This window comes from Colias eurytheme, chromosome 14, assembly GCF_061535395.1.
Source record: "Colias eurytheme isolate Ceu_HAF_F1 chromosome 14, ilColEury1 Martin Lab GWU primary, whole genome shotgun sequence".
NCBI classification, from domain to species: Eukaryota; Metazoa; Arthropoda; class Insecta; order Lepidoptera; family Pieridae; genus Colias; species Colias eurytheme.
In genome coordinates this window covers 6671967-6694163 of record NC_142993.1, presented here as the reverse complement: position 1 = coordinate 6694163, position 22197 = coordinate 6671967, and the positions used below count along the sequence as shown (strand labels likewise).

Sequence of the window (22197 nt, the reverse complement as noted above, 5' to 3'; positions counted from 1 at the left end):
ATTAGAAACTGAGATCAAATACAATAATTATTGATACAACAAGGATACAACGTTCAAACTTTCATTGTCGCCTTAAAATTCACAAGTTTAAAACCAAAGTATTCGCGTTTCAAAAACAAAAACATATTTTAAACTTCTTCATGGAAAAGCTCTTATTCATATATAATTTCTATCTATAGAGACGGAAATTGCCAGCTAGAAGCTACAGAATTGCTGCAAACACGAAACGATTGAAAATTCAAATCCCACACACGGAAAACACTATCCACAAATCGAGCTCTTTCGGCTACAATCAACATATAAAGACAAGGGCAACATTACCCGTCACTTCATTGTGGGCACCGCTCTAATTGTAACTACACTCTGGGGCCCCATCACCCGCTCAGCGCTCTACTAGTAGGCGTGTGCCACTAATCTTCGACCCCTACATACCAATACGGCACCGAACACCCTCAAACTAATATCACTTTTTACCAAAAGGAATACGACTCTATTTCGTCTGCACGAACCGCGGTATTTGCAAACGTAGCGAGGGTTAACGCACACTATCAACTCATTAAATTGCATCGCCTTTTTAATGAGTCTGAAAGTGAACAAAGGATATCGAGCGCGATTACATTAAGTACGTAGTAGCAATGTAAGATAGTTTGTTTTTGTCGACAATGAGATAAGCGTTTAAGTATTAACGGTTTTAGGTCCGCGTATTAATTTTCGCGTTGAGATAACGTTTTGTGTTGTGTTTGTATTTCGTTTCGACGCTATGAAAGAAAGTGTAATAAAAGTTATGTTATAAAAGGTGATTGATAAGTTTTTAAATACCTACAAATTTAAGTTTAACTTATTCCGACTTAATTAATAAGTTTAAAAGGCTAATACGTCGGTCACAAACTTAATCGATGTTTTACAATGAACAGGAAGTTTTCTGGATCTGGATCAATAGCAATTAGAATTTTCATTTCTATTTAAATACATTACATATATAAGTATCCGAGGTCAATTAAAATTAAATTTTATTTCTTCATTCTCATCAATGTATTTAGAAGGTATTTAGTTACTAAAGTTATTAAGAATGTTTGCAAAATAGCTTTATACAATCGTATTATCAGACAGCATCCATTAGGTACTTTAAGCTTTAATTTTAATTCTAAATTCTTTATTTTAATTCTAATAAACACGTGCACAGCTAAAGCCATCACAAACTAAGTCTAACACTATCGATTAAACACATCCATATATTGTATTTGCATAAAACTTTGTGCATCATATTTCAGACATTTTATATAACTGTACATCAGCATAAGCACGCCACCCTCTCATATTTACTCGTTGAATATGCTATAAAGTAATATCACTTGATCGTTTTCCGGGTAATAGTTATAAATTACCCGGGTAGTTTATAAAAGCCGGTTAACCCGAGGTAAGCGGACAAGGTCCATAATTTATTATTGGGAAATTCGCGTATATGTTTTCATATGCTCTATGGATCATGTCTGTGTACTAAAGGTTATAATAAATCTGCTTTATGATATCGAATTAAGTGCATTGTTCTAGAGTTGAATGTCATGAAACATTGTTGATATATAGTTGAAAATGATACAGCGAAAATCGGCTTTTTTTAAAATAGGAGAGCAATATACCTAGATGCGTCCATGTTATTGATACTTAATAAAATTATTCATGAAGTCTACTAAGAGCACAACTACGGTATTTATTATTTGTAGTATTTACCATTATATTAAGTATTTGTATGTATTATATTTATATATAACAAGCGGTCCGCCCCGGCTTCGCCCGTGGTACATATTTCGCAATAAAAGGTAGCCTATGTTCTTTCTCAGGGTCTAAAGATTATCTGTGCCAAATTTCATCAAAATCGGTCCAGTAGTTTATGCGTGAAAACCATACATACATACATACATACAAACCTTTCCTCTTTATAATATTAAGTATAGATATGTAACTACGTTTTTGAGGTGTTATAATTAAAAAAGGTTAACAAGGCATAGGTATAGATAGGTATTCAAATTTGCACTTGATTTAAATTATGATTCTTTTAAAAAAAAATGCAATTTTAATAAAATTAATACTCTACTAGTACTAGTAATAATAACTACTAGTACTAGAATAGTCTGTAATAGAACAATTTTATTTAGAATTGATGCATTATTTTTATTTAAACATTGGAACTAGGGTCTCTACATACATACGCCTCAAATTTTTTTAAGAAGTAAATTGTAAAATAAACAAACAAGGGCTCAATATCTGCTAAACCCTCTAAAGGTACAAGCTAAACCAAAAGATAAACGTTATATCGGCGATCCTACAAAACTGCTCTATCAAAATATAACGACCGCGATAAAAACGCTGCAAAGAAAGCAAATGTTACATCGAAAAAGGTATTACAATATCAATATCGTTGTCCTTTACGCACATTTGGCTTCTGTAATTTACTATCTCGTTTTGACTAAACTGTATCATGTCAAATGTGTAATTATTATTTTCATAGTATTCATACAGAGTTTCTGAGCATAGAAAAAGTGCTAATAAGTAACAAATAATTAATTCTAATGTCTATCGTCTAAAACAATAGTAAACAATTATTCCATCAATTTTATTTACTGGTTTCATTTAATTTTAACGCTTTTTGTCACGTCTGTCTCTACAAAGTGTCTTTGAGCAACATCATTAATCTTGGAAGGCTGGCAGCACAGCAAACGACCTCCCGTTAAGACCCTCCATAGGCACCCGTAATATTCTCGCATACTTTGAAAAACATACAACAAAACGATACCAATGTGTAAGCCAAACACGACCTTCCCCTAATTGAAATTAGCGTCATTAACGCCTGTTTCCCATCACGTATCTTACAACCTTTGATTTCCCAAGGAGTGGAAATAAGAAATCGTGGCGCGGGAAAAAAGTAAGTTCACGGAATGTATTTTTTCGCAGAGCGTGACTGTAGCATTGTTAAATATATCGTCCAATCAGTATCTCGGAGCGAGGAATTAGCGTTTGGAAATGAACGACGGGACGGGATGGAACCTGGTCTACCCTTTTATGTGGCGCGGCGAAATAAAAAAAAGAGTCTTATTTGAAGTTGGAAGACGAATTAAAAAAGACAATGAATTCTGCACTAATTTAAACGGAGCGAGATTCTAGACGATTTTCGGGGATCAGTCAGGAGGGCTTAATTAATGCATTAAAATTGGAAGTCGGCGGCTTCCCCTTGCGTGCTAACGTTACGGTTTATATTATACTTCTACATGTATATTACATTCGGAATAAAGACATGTGTTACTATAAGTATTTAGATTTAGATACGCTTCGTACGATCAAAATGACTAAGATAGCCTAAAAGCTTTCTGTATATTTATGCAGTACAAAGTTTCCATTTGAGACTAGACGGTAGACTTGCAAACAACACCGACCAATAAACTAAAGGAATTTTATGTACGTATAAAAAACTAATCACAGATAATCGCCTTATCTCACGTCCCACCCTGTAAAGGTCACGAAGATCGTGGATCCATTCGAGAATCCCTTTAACGAATCGTATCAGATGTAATGAAAGCTAATTCTTTCATTAACTTTCCGTGACAACAGGAAAAATAGTAGGGAGCTGAGAACAAATGGCCCTTTATACAAACTAGAGCGCTTGTATTTTACTATTGGGTTTTTTACTTTGATTTTTTTCGTAAATAATTGTGTTTAAAGATTTTAACTACATTGTGAATTTCAAAATATCAATTTATTTTCCTTAAAAGTGTAGGTAATGTAAGCAAATATATTGTGAGGTTTGGAAATTAGATCATTATCGTGTAACATATGTAAATATTAATGTGTTAACATAGTACTTAAATAACAATGTATTAAAGAAATGATTATAATCCTGAATCATTTAGCATAAAATACCAAATAAAACAGAAACCAAAGAGTATTTTAAAGGACAACAACACAACAACAAACCTACCATATAAGTGTATTTTCACAGTAAATTCTCGCCTTTAGAGTATCCCTGCAAATGTATCGAGATAACAACACATGATCTTGTTTCGTTATCGACACAAATGCATTATATCTCATTTATCAAACGCATAAATCGAAATCCAATCTGACAAGGCGTTAATGGGTAGCTCAATGCAATTTAACCGACCCCTAGTAAAAGTATAAGTGAATTTCTTTTGGAGATTTAAATTCACTTTCTTTTCACTGATACTGTATAACTGAATTATTATAAGTAAACAAGATTAAATATGAAGGATAAACAGGCTAAAAATTAAAGGCAGTGAAGTAACTAATGTAAAAGATACTGTATACTTTTGAAAATGAATTGAATTTTGATTATTAAAATTTCCTTGTCAATAAAAATTTCATGGATTAACACAACTAAGTTAATTCTTATCACATTTAATTATAGACACAATTTTAATAGACATTACACATATAAAGTGATAAATATTCGTTCCAGGAACATGTCTATTATTATTTTCTCCCTACCGATAGTGATATATGGCGAAAATTGGATTTACAAGTGACAATTGAAAAAGGCGCCTCTATCAAAGGCGACCCCTGCGATATGTTTGCCGAAATACAGTTTAAAAGCACTTTCCATTCTTGGAGACGCACAATATACTGCTACCTTTCAAAAGGCCAATCTATTCAATACAACAAACTCAGCTTGCATTTGTTTTTCGTTGGATTGTGTGGATTTTAGAATGTACTTTATAAATTCATTCGTCTTGCTTCTGTTATGAAACATTATGAAAGTATTTTTTAAATACAGTTTATTAATCGATAAATGAATAAAAATAATTTCACATTTTAAATAGCTTAATCATTATACCAGTAAACATAATAGTATATACTTTTTATAACGACCAAAGTATAAACAAAATAGTTTAAGTTTAGAAAAAGCTTTGGCAGCAGTAGAATAACATGAATGTAACAATTTAAAACAAGGATAGTCTTCGTTCACTGAACCATTATAATATGTGACAAAGGAATTTACCACTTAACTGTACGCATACATATCGATCAACATATCAACATAATACTATCACTTGAAGTAAACAAAACACGAGCAAACCACGATAATGCAATTTACAAAGCAGGCAATCAAGGGAGCTACCCACATTGTTGTGCAGTCCCCGTCAAAGAGCCAAAGCAAGGAGCTCAGGGTTCCTTAATAATTAATTGGCGCTTAAACGTGCTGACGTCTTGCTTACGCCTCTAAAAGCTAACAGCGCTGATACACTCGCCTTTAAACTTCCGATGTGTTATAACTTATAACTTTATAAGCTTTGTTTGTAAATTATTTAAAGCTACTTGACTATCGTCGGATGGAATTTGATATAAATTTTGTTAAGAAAAAGTTTAGAAAAATATATTTTTCTCGAAAAATTTATAATATGTATTATGAAGCTACTAACTATTTATAGAAAACTTTATGATAACAATTAATAAATCTACGAATAAACACAAATCAAATCTACAAATGGCATTTTGTTAATGGATATTAAAAACAGATATATTCCATTAACAATAATCTGCAATTATATCACAAAATTGAAGATTGAAGAGGCCATTAATCAAATGGAAGGTCACAATTACATTCAAATCATGATAACTAATTGAATAAGTCACTCGTATTTAATTAGACTTAAACGAACTTTTGATTTGCTGTTATGAATTTCCGAAATGATAAAAAAAATAATGAAAAAATATGATCCTATTAGCTCTAAAACTTTGATAGTTATTGTAAAGATTTTATGTAATTAATAGGTATCGATTATTATTGCTTTTGGTGTGAATGTTTATATTATTACAAAAATAACTGTGAGAAAAAATAAATAGACCATGTTCGATATTCGTACAACCTTCTTTGCAAATTTTTATTAAATAAGGAATAGGTACAAAAAAGCTGTTTATATTTCATTGTTTAAATACTGCCACTATCAAGACATTACACGTCTTGTATAAACTGAAAAATTCACGAAGAAGCTTATATAAATACCTTATCCAAACGGGCATTATTCCAAGACAAAGTTCACAGTAACAATTTGTTTGCTATCTGACCCTAACTCACGCAATGCCATCATAAAAGCAACAATTAACGTTACTTAATTTCACTACTTTGAAATGGGTGTGCTTTGTCTTTATAGATACTTACATTTATTTTTAATTTTTATTGTTGTAATATTAACTCCGCTCGATAATAACGTCTCATATTTTTAAGCTCTGGCAATATTCGAATGGAGACAAAGCGAAGGACCGATAAAACCTTACCACTAATTAAATGGAAACCGAGACGTCCTTTTCCTAATAGATTTATCATTAATTTGAAGCAATATCAAAATTGGAACTTAATAACATTGATTACATCCGTAAAGCTTTTATTTTACTTTATCGGAATAAGGCTATTAATATATATTTTAGATAGGTTTAATTTATTCAGCTACATGAATTTTAGATCCTACAATATTTAGTAGCATAAACATAGAAGGTTTAATTGAAGCATGTTTTTCGTAGAATTTTTTATTAAAAAATAATGTTCGCAGTAAAACCGCTCATAGATTAGAACTAACATCAGGATCCGACTAGTTGCAATTCATCATTATTATTCCAGACAATTTATCAAGCGGTTGGCTCGCCCTGCTCGACCGGATCGCACATTCTAACGAGATGGTGAATTTTCACCGAATAATTTCCGAACCGACGAATCACGTATTGGAATCCAAAATGAGGTCGAAATTGAGATAGAAGACTTGTACATGGCTAAGGGTAAAGCTCGATTTTGCGTTCATATAAATGTAAGGAAATCTGGCACTTTTAAACGGCTTTAATTAAATGTATTCCGAGCAGGAAGAATAAAGGGAAAAATAAAGCTAAATTAATATGACATTCTGCAATGTCACGCGAGCGTCTGGTAAAGTTGAAGGGTCGATGCGATTACTCGAGCTTATTACTGCGACTCTATCATATTTCAATTTACGATCGTCACCCGGACTTATCGAGTAGAAAAATCAGAGGGCACTAGCGACTGTCGGTATAAATCACAAATGCGACATCTCATTACTTTGCTTCCTTGATTTATTTTTTGATAATAACGAACCTAATGAGTCGTGCTACATAAACGGTTAATATAAAAATAATTTGGACCCTAGTGTTGGTGGTTATTTTATTGGTGGTTAGATAGAGTCAGTGATAATTTATAACAATCAGAAATAATAATAAGTCCTTCAAAAATATTCGGCACTAGAAAATAATAAAATCTGTAAGTTACAAAAGGCCAACATTACATAGAGAATTTAAGCTGAGTAAGGGCATTAGATAAGTCGACGGTAAGAAAATGCTTGGTTAGAGGGAATAAGAAAATGCTCCTAGTTGTTAAGTCTTGCACAGTTTTGTCGCTATCTTGTGGATAAGAAGCCTAATCACCGGTCGTCGTGCTTGTATCGGGCCGTAGCGAAGCGCGGCCTCCCCCAGGGTACACTTTTGGGACCAGTTTCCTTTTTTGTATATATAAGGCTGTAAGTGTGACGATTTCTTTTGTTAAATCGCAGTTTTTTGTTTGACTTTTGCCTATTTATTTAAGAATTTCAAATAACCGCTTATTGAAGAAAAACCAGTATTTGGCTGTTTAAAGTTATTAACTTTGTTTTCAGAATTAAACATTTTATAATTAACTACGCGATATATAATAATATCATTTATAAAACGCAATAAAGTACCTAAGTTAACTTCATATGAACTTACAAGACTAAAGTTTATTTTATAATGTACACACAGAGAGGTAAATTTTCATGCGAAGACACTGCAAGGCTATTAATAAAGACTTATGAAGTTATAGAAACTCCTACAGCGTAACTTTGGATCCGCCGTTTGGTGGTCGCGCACCAATAAACTTTTGTTAGCCAACTATTTGTAATATAAATTTATAAGTCCATAATTAACAAATAACTTATGAAGTGGGAATAACAGTAAAATTGTTTCGGAATAAAAGCATGAAAGATTAAGGTAAAAGAAATACCCAAAGTTGTTTTACAAGTTAAAATCTCAAGTAATGTAATAGAGGAAATCGGGCGCTCAAAAACGAATTTATTTGGCGAAAAGAAAAGAGGCGCCGCGCCGCGGCGTGTCTAATGAGATAATATAATAGCCGTGATTCGCTCCTACCACTGTTCAAAAGACCGAAAATTACCGGAAAAGTGCAGTTTGTAGAAACCCGCTTTTATAGAGTAACATTTCCCAAATGTAAAATTAGAGATTCGGACCACAAATGAATTTTGCATTGTGGCTTTGTAATGCACATTTTATGTGTGCTTTGATCTTAATGATACTAGTTGGGTTTAAACATTAAAAATAACACATTCGTATAAAATCAGAAATAAGGAAATAGTTTCTTGATAGATGTTGACTTTTACTTATAAATTATACTCAAGTAAAATCCTCAATACTGGAATAAATAGACTTTTCTTACATGAAATAAAATGTACGCTCAATACGTAATACTTTAATAATCATAAAACAAAATTTTATTTCGTAATGATGCAAAATGATCGAATATAAAATATGCTTTTCGAATAGAGAGACGGGAGGGTCATATCAAATTGGGAATCGATTTTGTCGCACCCGAAATAGGGTGTAAAGAATCCATTGTAATGTAGACGTAAGCCATATGTGAACTTATTTTTTCTCCTCTCACGCAAGATTTAACTCAGATACAATGTTAAACGTAATAAAAGAAGAAGAAAGAGTGCTCTTGCTATATTATAACTTGCTTATAATTTTAAGTAAATGAGGACAGATTCAGACTTGAAGTTCTTCAATTTAGCTTGTAATATCAGTAGATAATATTTTTGAAGTCTCATTTATGATAAATATCTAGTATTCATAAACCATTGTGTCATAACATATTTAATATATAGTAAGTATATATTTGTTTATACCAGCAATACAATTTATTCCCTTTATTATTTGCCTAGAGTCAATTACAGATTTCTTATATAGTCTCTTGTTCAATAACAATTAATTATTTCGTAACGTATGTTTCCGTGTAATCAATTTCCATACCCTTAAACTATGAAAGGCAACATTAATCCGTTAATAGCTATTCCAGTCACAATATGTTCATCGAATAGTTTAATAGACAAGTTACCCTCGGCCAACGTTTTAAATTCAAGCACGACAAAACATCTTAATCATTTCGGTTCATAAAATTCTTAAGTGATTGCGTGGGGTTGTTGTGTTCCGAATTGATTTCGAGTGTATCATTTATGTTGGCTTGGTTAGATTGAATTGATTTAACGTCATTAGTGTATTAATAAAATATGATTCATACGGATATAATTTTGAAAAAGACGTTTTCATGTTCATCATGATTCCCTGTACCTACCTATCTAGTTATGATGTGGAATACTTTATTACAGAATTACAATTTACAGGAGTGAGGAAAATTACATTGTCATTTATTATGTACGTTATATTTGATACCTATTTAGTCCCAACTTACGGTCAATTTTATCCTAAATTTAAACTATTCCAAATAGCCTCAATATACAATGATTTGGGCAGATCATTAAAAGATATTAAAAACTATAGCTATATACATAAGTTAATAGTACAGGCAGCGGGTAGGCGAGATAATGAAATTGTGTACAGAAGCGCGACGAGGCGCGATCGTGTCTCGGGCAAAAATCCACTTAACAAATTGCTGCTGATTCCAAGGGTTCTGGATTGTTGCCTGCTTTCACTGTTGCCTCGGTTATTCGTTATCGATACACGAGTTACGTGCAACGATGCAATTTGCTGAATTATAAATGGTTTAAACGTCTTCCCCGTACGTTTTAGATAATAAAAATATGTACAAGACAGGAACAAATGTGCCTTGTATAGATATTTAAAAAAAACTTTGCCAATAAGTTAAACGCAGGATTAAGGAAGAATGAAAGTTTTCCTAAATTTGACCAATTACATATTTTATTAATGGATTTTTTACACTAGTAGGGACAAAAATGAATGAAAATTTAATTATAACATACACTACAAATATAATGGTCAAAATATAACATTATAATTACGTAACAATTAGGCGAAAAGAAGTAATTAAGAACATCAAAACGAATGTAACCTACATCTATAAATCATCAGGGACGTTTCCATTTGCTAAATAAACCATTATGGCTCACATAAAATAATTAAACCGTCAACGTTAGCTATCATTTCGGGCGACAATGGATGAAAACGGACAAAATAAAAGTGCAAAAGGAGTTTAATGAATTTGGCGCTGTTTTGCACGCACTTGCACAATTTCAATTATCGAATTACTAAACGAGTATTGGGCGGGGTGACTTGATGAATTACTGTATCATGTTCGGTGGCTTTTATAAGTGCTGTGTTTTTATTTTTTTGTACTATGTTGTACGATTATATTGTATCTTTAGATAATGTCTGTGCAAAAAGTATTTTATAAGCTTTGCATGGTTGTTTTGACACATAAAAAAATTAGTTTTATAGCCATGCTCATCTTCCCATAGTGTACGATTTACGTAGAGCACATTTTGTAAAACATTTTCACCTTGGTGGCTTTTTGGTGGCAAACAAACTTACACATTCATAAATTCATGGAGATTTTAGCAAAAACCGAAACTCATTCGCAGTTACCAAATACGACGATTTCCATGCTTTGATGGAAAAGTCAAGGAGAATTTTCTAACAAAGGCCATCATTGAATTTTGGTTTCACACAATGTTCGGAATGCCATGGGCAGATAGATTTGAAATAAAAACCGATAAATAGAAACAAATCTATACTGATACAAATCATTATTCTGTTAGAAGATGTTCACTTATCTAAGTATGTAGGTATATGAGTTTACTGTAGGTAATAGTTGATGATTTTCAATGAATTAGCTTTAACTAACCGAACAGTGAATTACGTCACCTTTTTAATTAGTCATTAATGAAGGGTTAGTGGTTTATAAAATCACATTTTATTATTACTGAGCCACTTCAAACGCATCAACCCTAAGGCGCTGACTCCACGAGCGAGAGAATCGCGACGAGTCCGCCCTTATATCGTCGTATAATCTCCACGAAGGAGCGATAATTCCGCCGCGTATCGTCACGAGTCGTAACGGAATCGCAGCGTTTCCGCGGCGACTCGTAACGGTATCGTCACGTTTCCTTGAAGAGAACTACGAGAAGACCAGAGGCAACGCTGAAATGACACAGCGTTTGACAGCGGGCCCGCCGCGCGCTCGTCGCTGTAATGACGTTTCGCACGCTCATTGCCACTCGTCGCATCGCGGCGATAATATCGCCGTGTGGAGACGGTTCCATAGAGAGTATATAGAAATACGTGGCACGACGATAATATCGCCGCGATTCTCTCGCTCGTGGAGTCAGCGCCTAATACACGCGGAACGGGAGACGCCTATTTTCAATGAATTGCCAAAAAAAAATATTCCAAATAAAAGCACCGTTAGATATTTCCCCTCACCTTTTTATTCCTATTGATATATTATATGCTATTTGACAGCCTGATTAGCCTGCGTTCTAAATTAACATCAATGAATGACGCAGCGTGAGACGAGCTTAGGCAATTTTGTGCTACCGACTTTTGTTCACATTTTGTGGGTAGCAGATGATTTGAAATAACAATCAAGGAATGGATTATATTTCTCTATAATAAGTTAATATTCCGTAGAAATTTGTATACTGAATACTCATAGAGTAATAGTCATAGAGAATATCCTACTTATAGAGTAATGGAAAAAAATAAATAAAAATTATTAATTTAAAAATAACTGCCTAAATGGAAGATAAAATTAGTACTACGTCTCAATTGAATAACAATGAGACAGGCAGAATGAAAAATGTCTGACGAAACATTCTAAACTTTTAACAGAAAGCCGCGGCGAAAGTTTGAAATCGTGAAAATGCATTTGCTGTACGAAGTTTTGGATCGCTGTCATATGAGCTGATGAATCATCGTAAATAGAGAATCGAATAATTAAAAGTAACTAAAAGGTAAAGTCAATTTATACCAAGCGGAAAATATGGATATGTCTCCATATAATATTCATCATATTATATTCGATGTTAATTATAGTACTAAATACCTACATGTCACGTAAAAATGTTTGGCAGTAAATTCTTAGACATTATACGATAAGGATTTCTTATAGAGTAAGCGATTCACCGGCGCGAAGTAATATGTATCCCACCAAAAACATTTTCATGTAAAATGTTGCCAAGGCGAGCCCATATGACTCGCACTGTCAAAAAGTTATCAGATCTCATGTAGAGCCAAGCTTCTAACACTACACGCCCTAACTCTACAAGGCCTAACTTCACAAACTCTACACCTTAGTCAAAATATGTGGCTTGGCCATTTCGCTACATTCACATCGGCGTAAGGTGAAAAATTAATTCACTATTCATTACTTTTGTGTTATACAATAGTTCTTGTAGTAACGAACGGCCAAGCCACATATTTTGACTAAGGTGTAGAGTTTGTGAAGTTAGGCCTTGTAGAGTTAGGGCGTGTAGTGTTAGAAGCTTGGCTCTACATGAGATCTGATAACTTTTTGACAGTGCGAGTCATATGGGCTCGCCTTGGCAACATTTTACATGAAAATGTTTTTGGTGGGATTTCATTTCTTTTTGTAAGTTGTTTGTAACAATTTTTTTTTTATTTTTAGTTACTGTGTGGACGTAAGAGGCAGGAGACGTTCGCAACACTTCTATTCATTCATATTTATATGATCTGATCTGAAGTATATGTCTCAATATATTATGTCGATAAAATTTTTAAATTTTTTTTTTAACAAGGAGTACCTATACATATATATATCTAGGGGAACCAAGTTTTAGATTATTAGATTAGACCTCTAGCGTCATCAAAATTTAATTTAAAATTACAGGTCTCATACAAACTCCCATCCCCTAGTTTAAGGGGTTGGGGGATGAAAGTTACAAGTTTTATAATTTTTTTGTTGTTTGTGTGCTAATACTAGCTTACATACAAAATTTCAGCTTTCTAGGACATTAGGAAATACCTTAAGAATTTTGATGATCATCAGTGAGTCAGTGACGAAATTAGCGTTTTTTAGATATAAATAAAATCTGAAGTATAAATGCTAATGTAATTAAAACTTAATATGTTCAATAAGTCCGCTATTGACAATATATCCCGAAAATTTTGTTGATCTAGCATATTAATCCAATCCCAAGTTATGAGGGTTCAAAAAAACGTCGAAGCGCTTCGAGAAAAGGTAGGTAGTGCCCGTGCGTTTCGCTTGGCTCGTCTTGGCGGGGGCACTACCGTGCCCCCAGATCATATATTTTACTTAAATACTGTAAAAACTTATTTTGTTTTAATTTTTATGTGAAATATTATGGAAAAACACATTTTAAATTGCTGTACAGATTTAATGACATACTTACCGATCTATGATGACAGGATCTGATGGAGTTTCGTTCCTATTTCCGCAGCTTTTTTTGTCACAACATCGACTGAAAAAGAATAGAACAATTAGTAGGGTGATTTTTATATTACAATTATTTCAGTCAGCTTTATTTCAATTAGTTAAATGAATTAAAGAATCTTCAATCATTTAAATAGATTATTAAAATACTTATCCGATAGTATACGTATCTATAATTCGGAAAAAAACAAAGCTGTTTATTGCTTCAAGAGTGTGTTACTTGTGTGGGAAATAAAAATCTTTATTTTCAATTAATTTTATACAAGTACATAAAATATTTTATAACACTATCTTCTCTTAAAAATAATTGTCGCTAATAACGCAATAAGTAATTACTCCCAATTTTCTAGAAACTAAAAAATTAATAAACGAAACAGGAAGCCTTATCCACACAAAGCGAACGTGTTCAGCGCCCTACCGTGGCTCCTTGACGCAAAGGGCAAAGACATTGAAAGGACAGACTCCCCAGAGACTCCTCCCCTGAAGACGTGCGACAGGGACACACATATCGCGCCACACGAGACGACACTATTGCGTCTAAGGTGGAATAAAATTTTAATTGCTCACACATAGACGCTCAGTATCTTCACGCAATACATGGATATACCGGCGAGACGCGTTACTGTTACGAGCGGAAAAACCACCCCAAACAAGCTGTTAAATTAATAAGGATATTCGTGTTCATGTGAAATGAAATGTTTAGTTGTAGTTGACTATTGTAGCAGAATGTTTACAAATATGAGACTGAATTCATAGATATAACAATTGTATACCTACTTGAGAAGTTAACGTAAGATTATTATCAGAATAATAATACAAGAACAGAGTTCCAAGAAACTTCGCATTAAGAATAATTTTCTGAAGTGACAAGCACAACAATTCAAAAGTCACATGACAAATAAAAATACACATACCTGCACATAACTTCGTGTGTTAACAAAACCCTGCACATTTCTGGATTCTTGTCCTGACCTTCGTATACAATGGGCTAAAACAAAAAATAAATACAATTTTATCAAACTATAAAAACTAGACAATTAAAGTTATGACGCATCATAATTTAGACTGCGAGACAAGATTACGCATATTAAATTAATTAAAAATCGGCTCGTAGATAAGATAATTTTTCGTCTTCATCAAGTTATTACTTTTTGCTAATTTATGCACCCTTTAATACATAATCACATTTCATTATCTAAGTCAAAGGTCATTTGCATATCGTGAACCGAATTGATAGAACGTTTTGTTACAAATTTTCAAAATAATTTTAAGTTTAAAATGAATGATATAAATATTTCAATTAAATCGAATAGAGAATCAGTCGTAGAACACATAATTGTAGAGTTGTCTCTTAATACATCTGTGAATGGTGCGATTACGATATTACTTTCGTCTGATGTTTCGTTTTTAATAGAAATATGTAACATCTACAAGTCGATTTGATACGGAAACTATGTAATGAAACTAATTTTAATTAAGTAATTTAAGAGCAAGATAAACTTATACGCCGCAGATTCGATCATCACAGAACACATTAAAATAATTTCTTTAACTGTTTAAAACTCCCTTCCAATAACTAGCCGCCCTCACACGTGCCTGTACGTTTATCTATTAATATCTAATTATGGTGGCCCTTAGGCTGAGGGAGCTAATCCTGATCATACATTGGAAGCTTTGCCAAATGTTCAAACCATCGATTTTTGCCGTTCACAAAATTTTCTATTTCAGCCCTAACTGCAATCTTTGTTGAAGCAAAGCATTAGACCTTTAAACATCTTAGTTTGTATTGTAATTATGTTTCAAGACTTTTGCTTTAGTTTAATTAATGTTCATTTGAATTAGTTCTGTTTTAATTTATTAGTCTTACTGGTCAACATCTTATCAAAATTATTTCCACGAAAACTAAGGACAAAGTTTTATGAAACAGTAGTTACAAAAAGGGGATATGGTAGTGCCCTTGTAATGTAAGTTATATCAAATACCCGTTACACAATCAAAACATAAAATTAGCTTCCAAAATCTCTTAAGCTTGAAAGATAGATTTTCCCCAACAAAATATTTAATTGAATATGAAAGAGTGAGGCATTATCATCTTTTGTGCGTAGGATTTAGTCGGATTTGTGGAGATAGGGCGTTTTGTAAGGTATTCAAGGGTAATATGAAAGTATTTAAGGGCAGCTAAATAGCTAGAGGGTTCGGTAGTGATTGCATAAAAACTGGGCATCAGGTGTAAACCGATACAAAACTACATTCGCTGTAAGCCAACTGCGATTCATGAATGATTTTCTTCGTATAATGCTTTCGTCTTGTGTGCGGGAGCTACATCCATAAAAAACATGATATTAAATGTTTGATTGCTAAAACCCTTTTCCTCTTAACTATTGTTGTACCTGCCTTTAAATAGAATAAAACCTATAAATAGACAATCATTTTCTCTATAAATACCCCAGCCACGTCCCTAAAGATACACCACCGACCCAGGCAGACGCAACATAAGGGAGCCATTATTACCAAGTAACTAGGTACAATATAATAGTGGACATTTTTCTAGTTTGTTCCCTGAACTGGAATGTTCCCCACGGAGGCCGGGGCGGGAGCTATTGCCCATCAGCGCCGCATGGGATTCAATCTCTGGGGAATTTGTGGGGACTTAAAAAAACATATTTTTGCTTAGTACTGGTGTAATTAGTGTTGACTTTAAATAAATTGGTTCCTGGATAGGTCGAAGCTATGAAATTGCATTGTGCAAAGTTATTTTCCTGTTATCAGTCAAGAAGGGAATAAAGATTATAATTTGACGGTTAACAGATTTTCATAAGGTTTTAGAATTAAATTCTAAATTGCAACGTATATTTAAGTAAAACAACACAAATCCAAACAATACAAAAAAAAATATGATCAATAATGATGGATGCGTAGGTATATTTAAAATGTTTTTGACGCGACATTTTGTCATTATTTTTTATTTATTTCTAACAAAAAATTGTTATCACTGAGACTGGTATAATGTATGAAGTAAACAAGAGGAAATAAAAATGGCTTCAGAAAGAAAACGACAAGACGTAGTGCGCTGCAAACAACGCTCGCTGTGATTTACATGAGCGACAACGTTGCGAGACTCGGAATTTGTTGCTGCTGGCCGACTTTTTATATTGCACATTAGTTTTTAAGATAAATTGACCGGTCTATGGCTAAAAATAGCCAGTAAAGCAAATATACCTATATTTGCTTTACTGGCTATTTTTTATGGGTCATAAATAAGGCACTCCACCATTTTTTTATTTATACATAGTATTAACGTAATGAAAATAGTATTTTTACAAGGTGTTTTAATATTGAGACTGACTATACTGAAACTTGAACTAATCAGCCTCTTTATCTTCATTAATCGAAATCTCTATTCACTCTACAAACTCAATTTATATTTGAACACATTTGAACGTGTATGGCTAAAAGTATTACAAGCTTTACTCTGCAATAATCGACTATTATCACAATGGCTTCCGAAAGTCATTTCACCAACAAAAAGATCCAAATTAATATGTTGTTTGAACATTGTAAAGTAAACACAATCACGCGGTCACGTGCTAAGCGCGCGACCTCTATTCAGGACTTCCTAACTCTATGGGATTTGGACGAATCTCATTTCGCGTTCTTAAGACTATATTCAAACAGAGGGTTGCGTTAGATATTGATATGATAGTGATTTAGTGTGAGAATATAAATAATCCGCTGTGCCTGTATGTTCAAGCTATTAGAGAGAAAATTTATGTGAATTTTGGCGGGTATTTATTTTTAGGTGCTACAATTGCGAATATCTTTGTCGTATGTATAAAACGAAAAACTTTTCTAAATACTTTTACATAGCTTAACTTTTCTTTTGGGTTTTGTAGGTACTATATTTCAAAAACTGCAACGCCACGAAAAGAGTGGATAAAATATTTATGAAAAAGAATGGGACGGCTGTTAATCATTTTAATATATATACGAAATATTAAATATAACTGTCGGACAAGCCTGTAAATGATAGAGATCTACATCTATACAAGTAATTAATGCCACAGAGTACTAACCCTTACATCTAACGTCTAGACGTCTATTTTTTTGGTACTATAGTTGCGTGCCGGGTTCGCATGCACGGTTTCCACATTAGCTGATTGCTAGTGTACCCTCAGCCTAACGTTTTAATACAATTAAATCAACCGCAATTCGCTATTATCCGGACGCCATCTTTGAGGACATTTTTCGTTGAACGACTGTTTTGCGTGTCACTCTCGTGTCGTCAATTATATAACTAAAAGATTGTCTTGAAGCAATATTTTTAGAGCAACAATATTTATTAGTTATGGTAAGAAAATTATTGGATGCTATTTTCATCTTGAAAGCTAACTTTAATGCAAAGCATATAAAAATTCGATGAGAAGCCCTCAGATATTGACATTTAACGATTTGGAACGAAAAAACCACATCCCATTGTTAAAAATTCAAACAATATTTTAGTATATTATTATCACCGTCACACTATCTTTGAAAGCACTCTTACATAAGAATATTCGCAGCACATACCTAGCATAATAGTTTTATTTCCCCATTTCCTTTGTTTAGCTGATATTTACTCACATATACAAAGCGATACAATCAGTGATACAAACGCCTGAAAGGGTCTTACGGGTTTCGCAATTATCACGTTCGCGTTTATTACATAAATAACAATTTTAGCTTAGGAAGCCATCATGAAACTTCGCCGTGTACTTCACATATATAATTTCAACACGTCCCAGCCTCTTAGTGTTGTGTAACAAGAGGCCAATTACGAAAGATTTATGCCATGAACATAATTAACTTAGGCCGAACGTTGTTAACTAAGAATTACGCGAATTGTATCCCGTTTGCTGCTGTTCGCTGCAATCTTTCGCTTTATTGTGAATAGTTTTTTACTTGCTTGTTATTGAAATTGTTTTTTCAATATGCTTATTTGATTAGAGCTTCCAGTATTAAAAGCGTTTTATCTTATATTATATACATAGTACTTAGTAGTATAAATAATGTTTATGGTATAAATTCAACTCTACACGATTTCTTCCTGACCTAAATTTTTTATTGTTCCTGCTACAGGAACAAAATATCGTTATCTTAAAATTTTCAAATATTTAAAAAACAAGGCAAAAATGTAATATTGTCAAATCTTATCTTATCATTATAGGATAACTCAAAATATTATTTTCCGATTATCATAACCTACTGCGATTATTCAAGCAAAACCTTGTCAAATTGCAAATGCATAATGGTAACACAGGCAATTTAAGTTGACCAGAGGGCGGATGGGCGTGTGGATGGGCCCTAATCGGCCTGCGATGGGATCGCGCGCGTGCCAGTCGCGTGAGTCGCACGTGTATACGCACCCTTAGATTGAGGTCACTTTGAATATTTTTTTGTGCACGGTACTTTAATTATGGTGTCGCATATTTTAGTGTTTTGAAATGTATCGTGCAATTATAATGTGAGACGATGTTCCTAACCTCAAGTAAACCGTCGATGTCGATGTAGAGTTTTTACTTTTTATATGCTTTGAATTACTGAATCTTAAAATCTATATATCTTGTTTTTCGGTACCAAAAAAGTAAATTGGGTAATAACAAATATCTATCGATAAACATATTTATTATGCAAATACATACATTATCAATTTTCAGAAATATTGTCCAATTTTAAACTAAAATTAAAATAAAACTCACCTGTTTCGTAACGGAGTCTATTAGTCGAACGAATATATCCTGCTCTTGTCTGATACCTGGAACAAACGCGCCACTACAGTGCCAGTAGACATTACGTAAATCATCATTTGAGACAGAAATGTTTTCACAAGTCATTTGTACTCTGTGAACTCTTAAGCCAAGTTTACACTTGTTCTAAATTTTAAACTTTTTTTTATACCTAGAACAAAAAAATTAGCCAGATATCAAGCTTCGGATTAATGAATGCATTTATAAGTTTATACAATTTATGTTCACCGCTTAATTATTATTACTCATTCAACAACTTTATTACATTTGCACTTAGCATGAACAGAGGCTACATTTAAGAAATAATACAAACAACTCGTCTAAATTTCTGTTACATCATGCTTTAAGAAATGAAATGCTATCCATGAAATGTTAATAAGGTTTAATAATAAGGTACCTATAATTTATGAAAAAGTATCTACATAATATGTTATTTACTATTAAGAAAAGTGGAACCTTTTTATACCCGGTACTTACATTTAATTAAACGCGACTTCTACATTTTTGAAATAGAACAAAACACATTTAAAATAAAATTATTTCAAGTTTAACAACAACATACCATCACTCCTAAAAACTACGAAAACACCGATAAATACATTATACATCATGTGTACACAGCCTAAACAGTAACGTTTACACATAGTAGCAATAAAGAGCAAGCGAGCTACGGGAACACCGTAGACATTGCACAATTTGTTAACACTCGAATTACCTTTCCCTTTTTTAAGTTTTCTTATAAATATTATCTAATTTAAATCGAATCATATAGCTTATTATAATTATTTGCTGATATACTGTGATGTCAAAATTCAAACAACTCTACAATTGCTAAAAAATAATATCTCTATCTATCATACATTGCACATATTAAATTAACGGAAAAATTACGGGAAAAAAAATTAATTGAAATATTCTTAATAACCCACTAGAGGACTCTGTTAATATCATAATATAGATTTTCCTCTTACAAGTATTAAGTGGGAAGTGCTACGAAAATAAGTAACATCGTAACTGCCACAAAAAGCTTAGGCACCTATATAATAATTAATAACTAATCAATAATTTCGGATGTATCTCTCATTCGTTTTTTGAATAACTTTTTGGCAATGAATTCACATTCAGGAAATTTCTATACAACTTTACTTCTCATAACATCTTCAAGAAAACATTGGAAAATTAAAAGCACCCTCATATACTTAATTCGTATGTAATTGCAAGGGGCCTGTTATGTAGGTAATATTTGTGAAAATGTGGAACGCAATTTTTGGTTAAGATTAGATTCAGTTAATTGAGATTATCAAATTCGTACGAGGCAATAGGGAAATTTGAAACACAAAATGCCTATAGATAGAGCTACAACATTTACTTATATTCTTTGTAAATGACGTTGGAAAATTCGACGACGATTCATTCGATTAATTAAAACTACAAAATTATGTAAGAATCAATCATCGAAATTAATTAAAAATATATTATCTGAATAAAATAGGATATCATCTAACATCCATTTAAATGTTATAAAATATAGGTACATTTAAGGCCTTTACGATCTACCTACAATAAAATTTACGCAACACATAATATATTATAGTACTATGTCCCTGCCACTTTATGCATAGATAGTGTAAGAGCCAAAACAATCATCATCCATAGTCTAAGAGCTATTCGGTGCCAATTTTCCATTATCTCGGTCTAACGGCCAAGACGACAAATATTTACAATGCGTCTGTCGTATGCATTGTCCCCGACATCTATTGAATATGGGATGATAGCACTATGTACTCACCCTATTACAAAGCAATAAGGTTCATAATAATAGATGAAATTAAGGTAAGGTAGCTCGTATGCATTGTTTGAATGGCCTTCTACGTGAAAATATATAAGGTCATGAAAATTTTTAAACAATACAGTTAAAAACTAAAGTGAGAATAATGTTTGTAGAGTTGTTATTGATTACTTACCGTTTGCATAAAGTAACTGAAGTCTGTATTGGATGCCATTATTTGTTTTTTGTCCTTCTGCTTCCTGCAACAAAAGCAATTATTGACTTACCTTAGCATATCATTAGTTCATTACAAATATGGGAGTTAATTTGGTTCCTTTATTTTTAATTTTAAATACAAACAATAAACATTTTACCACAGATTACTAAATAAACACTACGTAAGTTTTAGGTACTCCTGGCCAGTAATAATAAAACTGACGATCAAATTGAATATTTGTATTTCGAAAAACCGTGGCGTGTGTGCCACATTTTTAACGTGAAATTGTACATGCTACGCAAAATAAAAAGCGTCTTGAATCATGAAATAGGATGTCATTGATGTGAGCATGGCTTGCACGATGTTTGCTGCTAAATAATGAACGTTGGACAAACAAACTAGACGTGTGAATGCGCGACCCGAGCGCGGCCTACAAAATTGTACACATATTTTATACGATACCTACTGACTTTTACTTAGGATGTTGTTGAGACTCTATAACTGTTTCTTTTTTGGATTTTTCGATATACGTGTAAGTTGTTATACAATGTTATTCATATAGGAAGAAATGGAACAAAATATTAATTGTAATCACTTTCCAATTCAATAGATACTTGATACTTTGTTACAATGTATGAAATCGAACAAAATATTAATTGTAATCACTTTCCAGTTCATTTGATTCTTATAAATTTGTTATAATCTAGGAAAATAAATCTAAAATGTATATTCTCACCATTTTTCAGTAGACATTTTATTCGACAGTTTATAAACCTAAAATGTTTAAATGTTAATTTGTTTCTCGTATTAGTAGTTTTTATTGTTACTGAAAATGCACAATTAAAAAAATAACATTCTAGACCGTGACTTGAAAATCTATCCAATACAACAAGAAGCTTACACAACACATAGTGTTAAACACTAAAACAATATCTACACC

The 22197-nt window shown here is 32.7% G+C and overlaps 1 protein-coding gene across 1 annotated transcript in view; it reads right to left on the bottom strand.

Moving 5' to 3' along the window:
* The window catches only part of kn (EBF transcription factor knot), a 45843-nt gene that overhangs the window by 18570 nt on the left and 5076 nt on the right, over positions 1-22197 (bottom strand). Inside the window, exons 3-6 of the mRNA XM_090109347.1 lie at positions 21237-21300; positions 19225-19280; positions 14404-14477; positions 13449-13517 (exon numbers count right to left, since the gene is read on the bottom strand). Of these exons, the coding sequence (XP_089965473.1) occupies positions 13449-13517; positions 14404-14477; positions 19225-19280; positions 21237-21300 (263 nt within the window). The remainder of the gene's footprint in view (positions 1-13448; positions 13518-14403; positions 14478-19224; positions 19281-21236; positions 21301-22197) is intronic.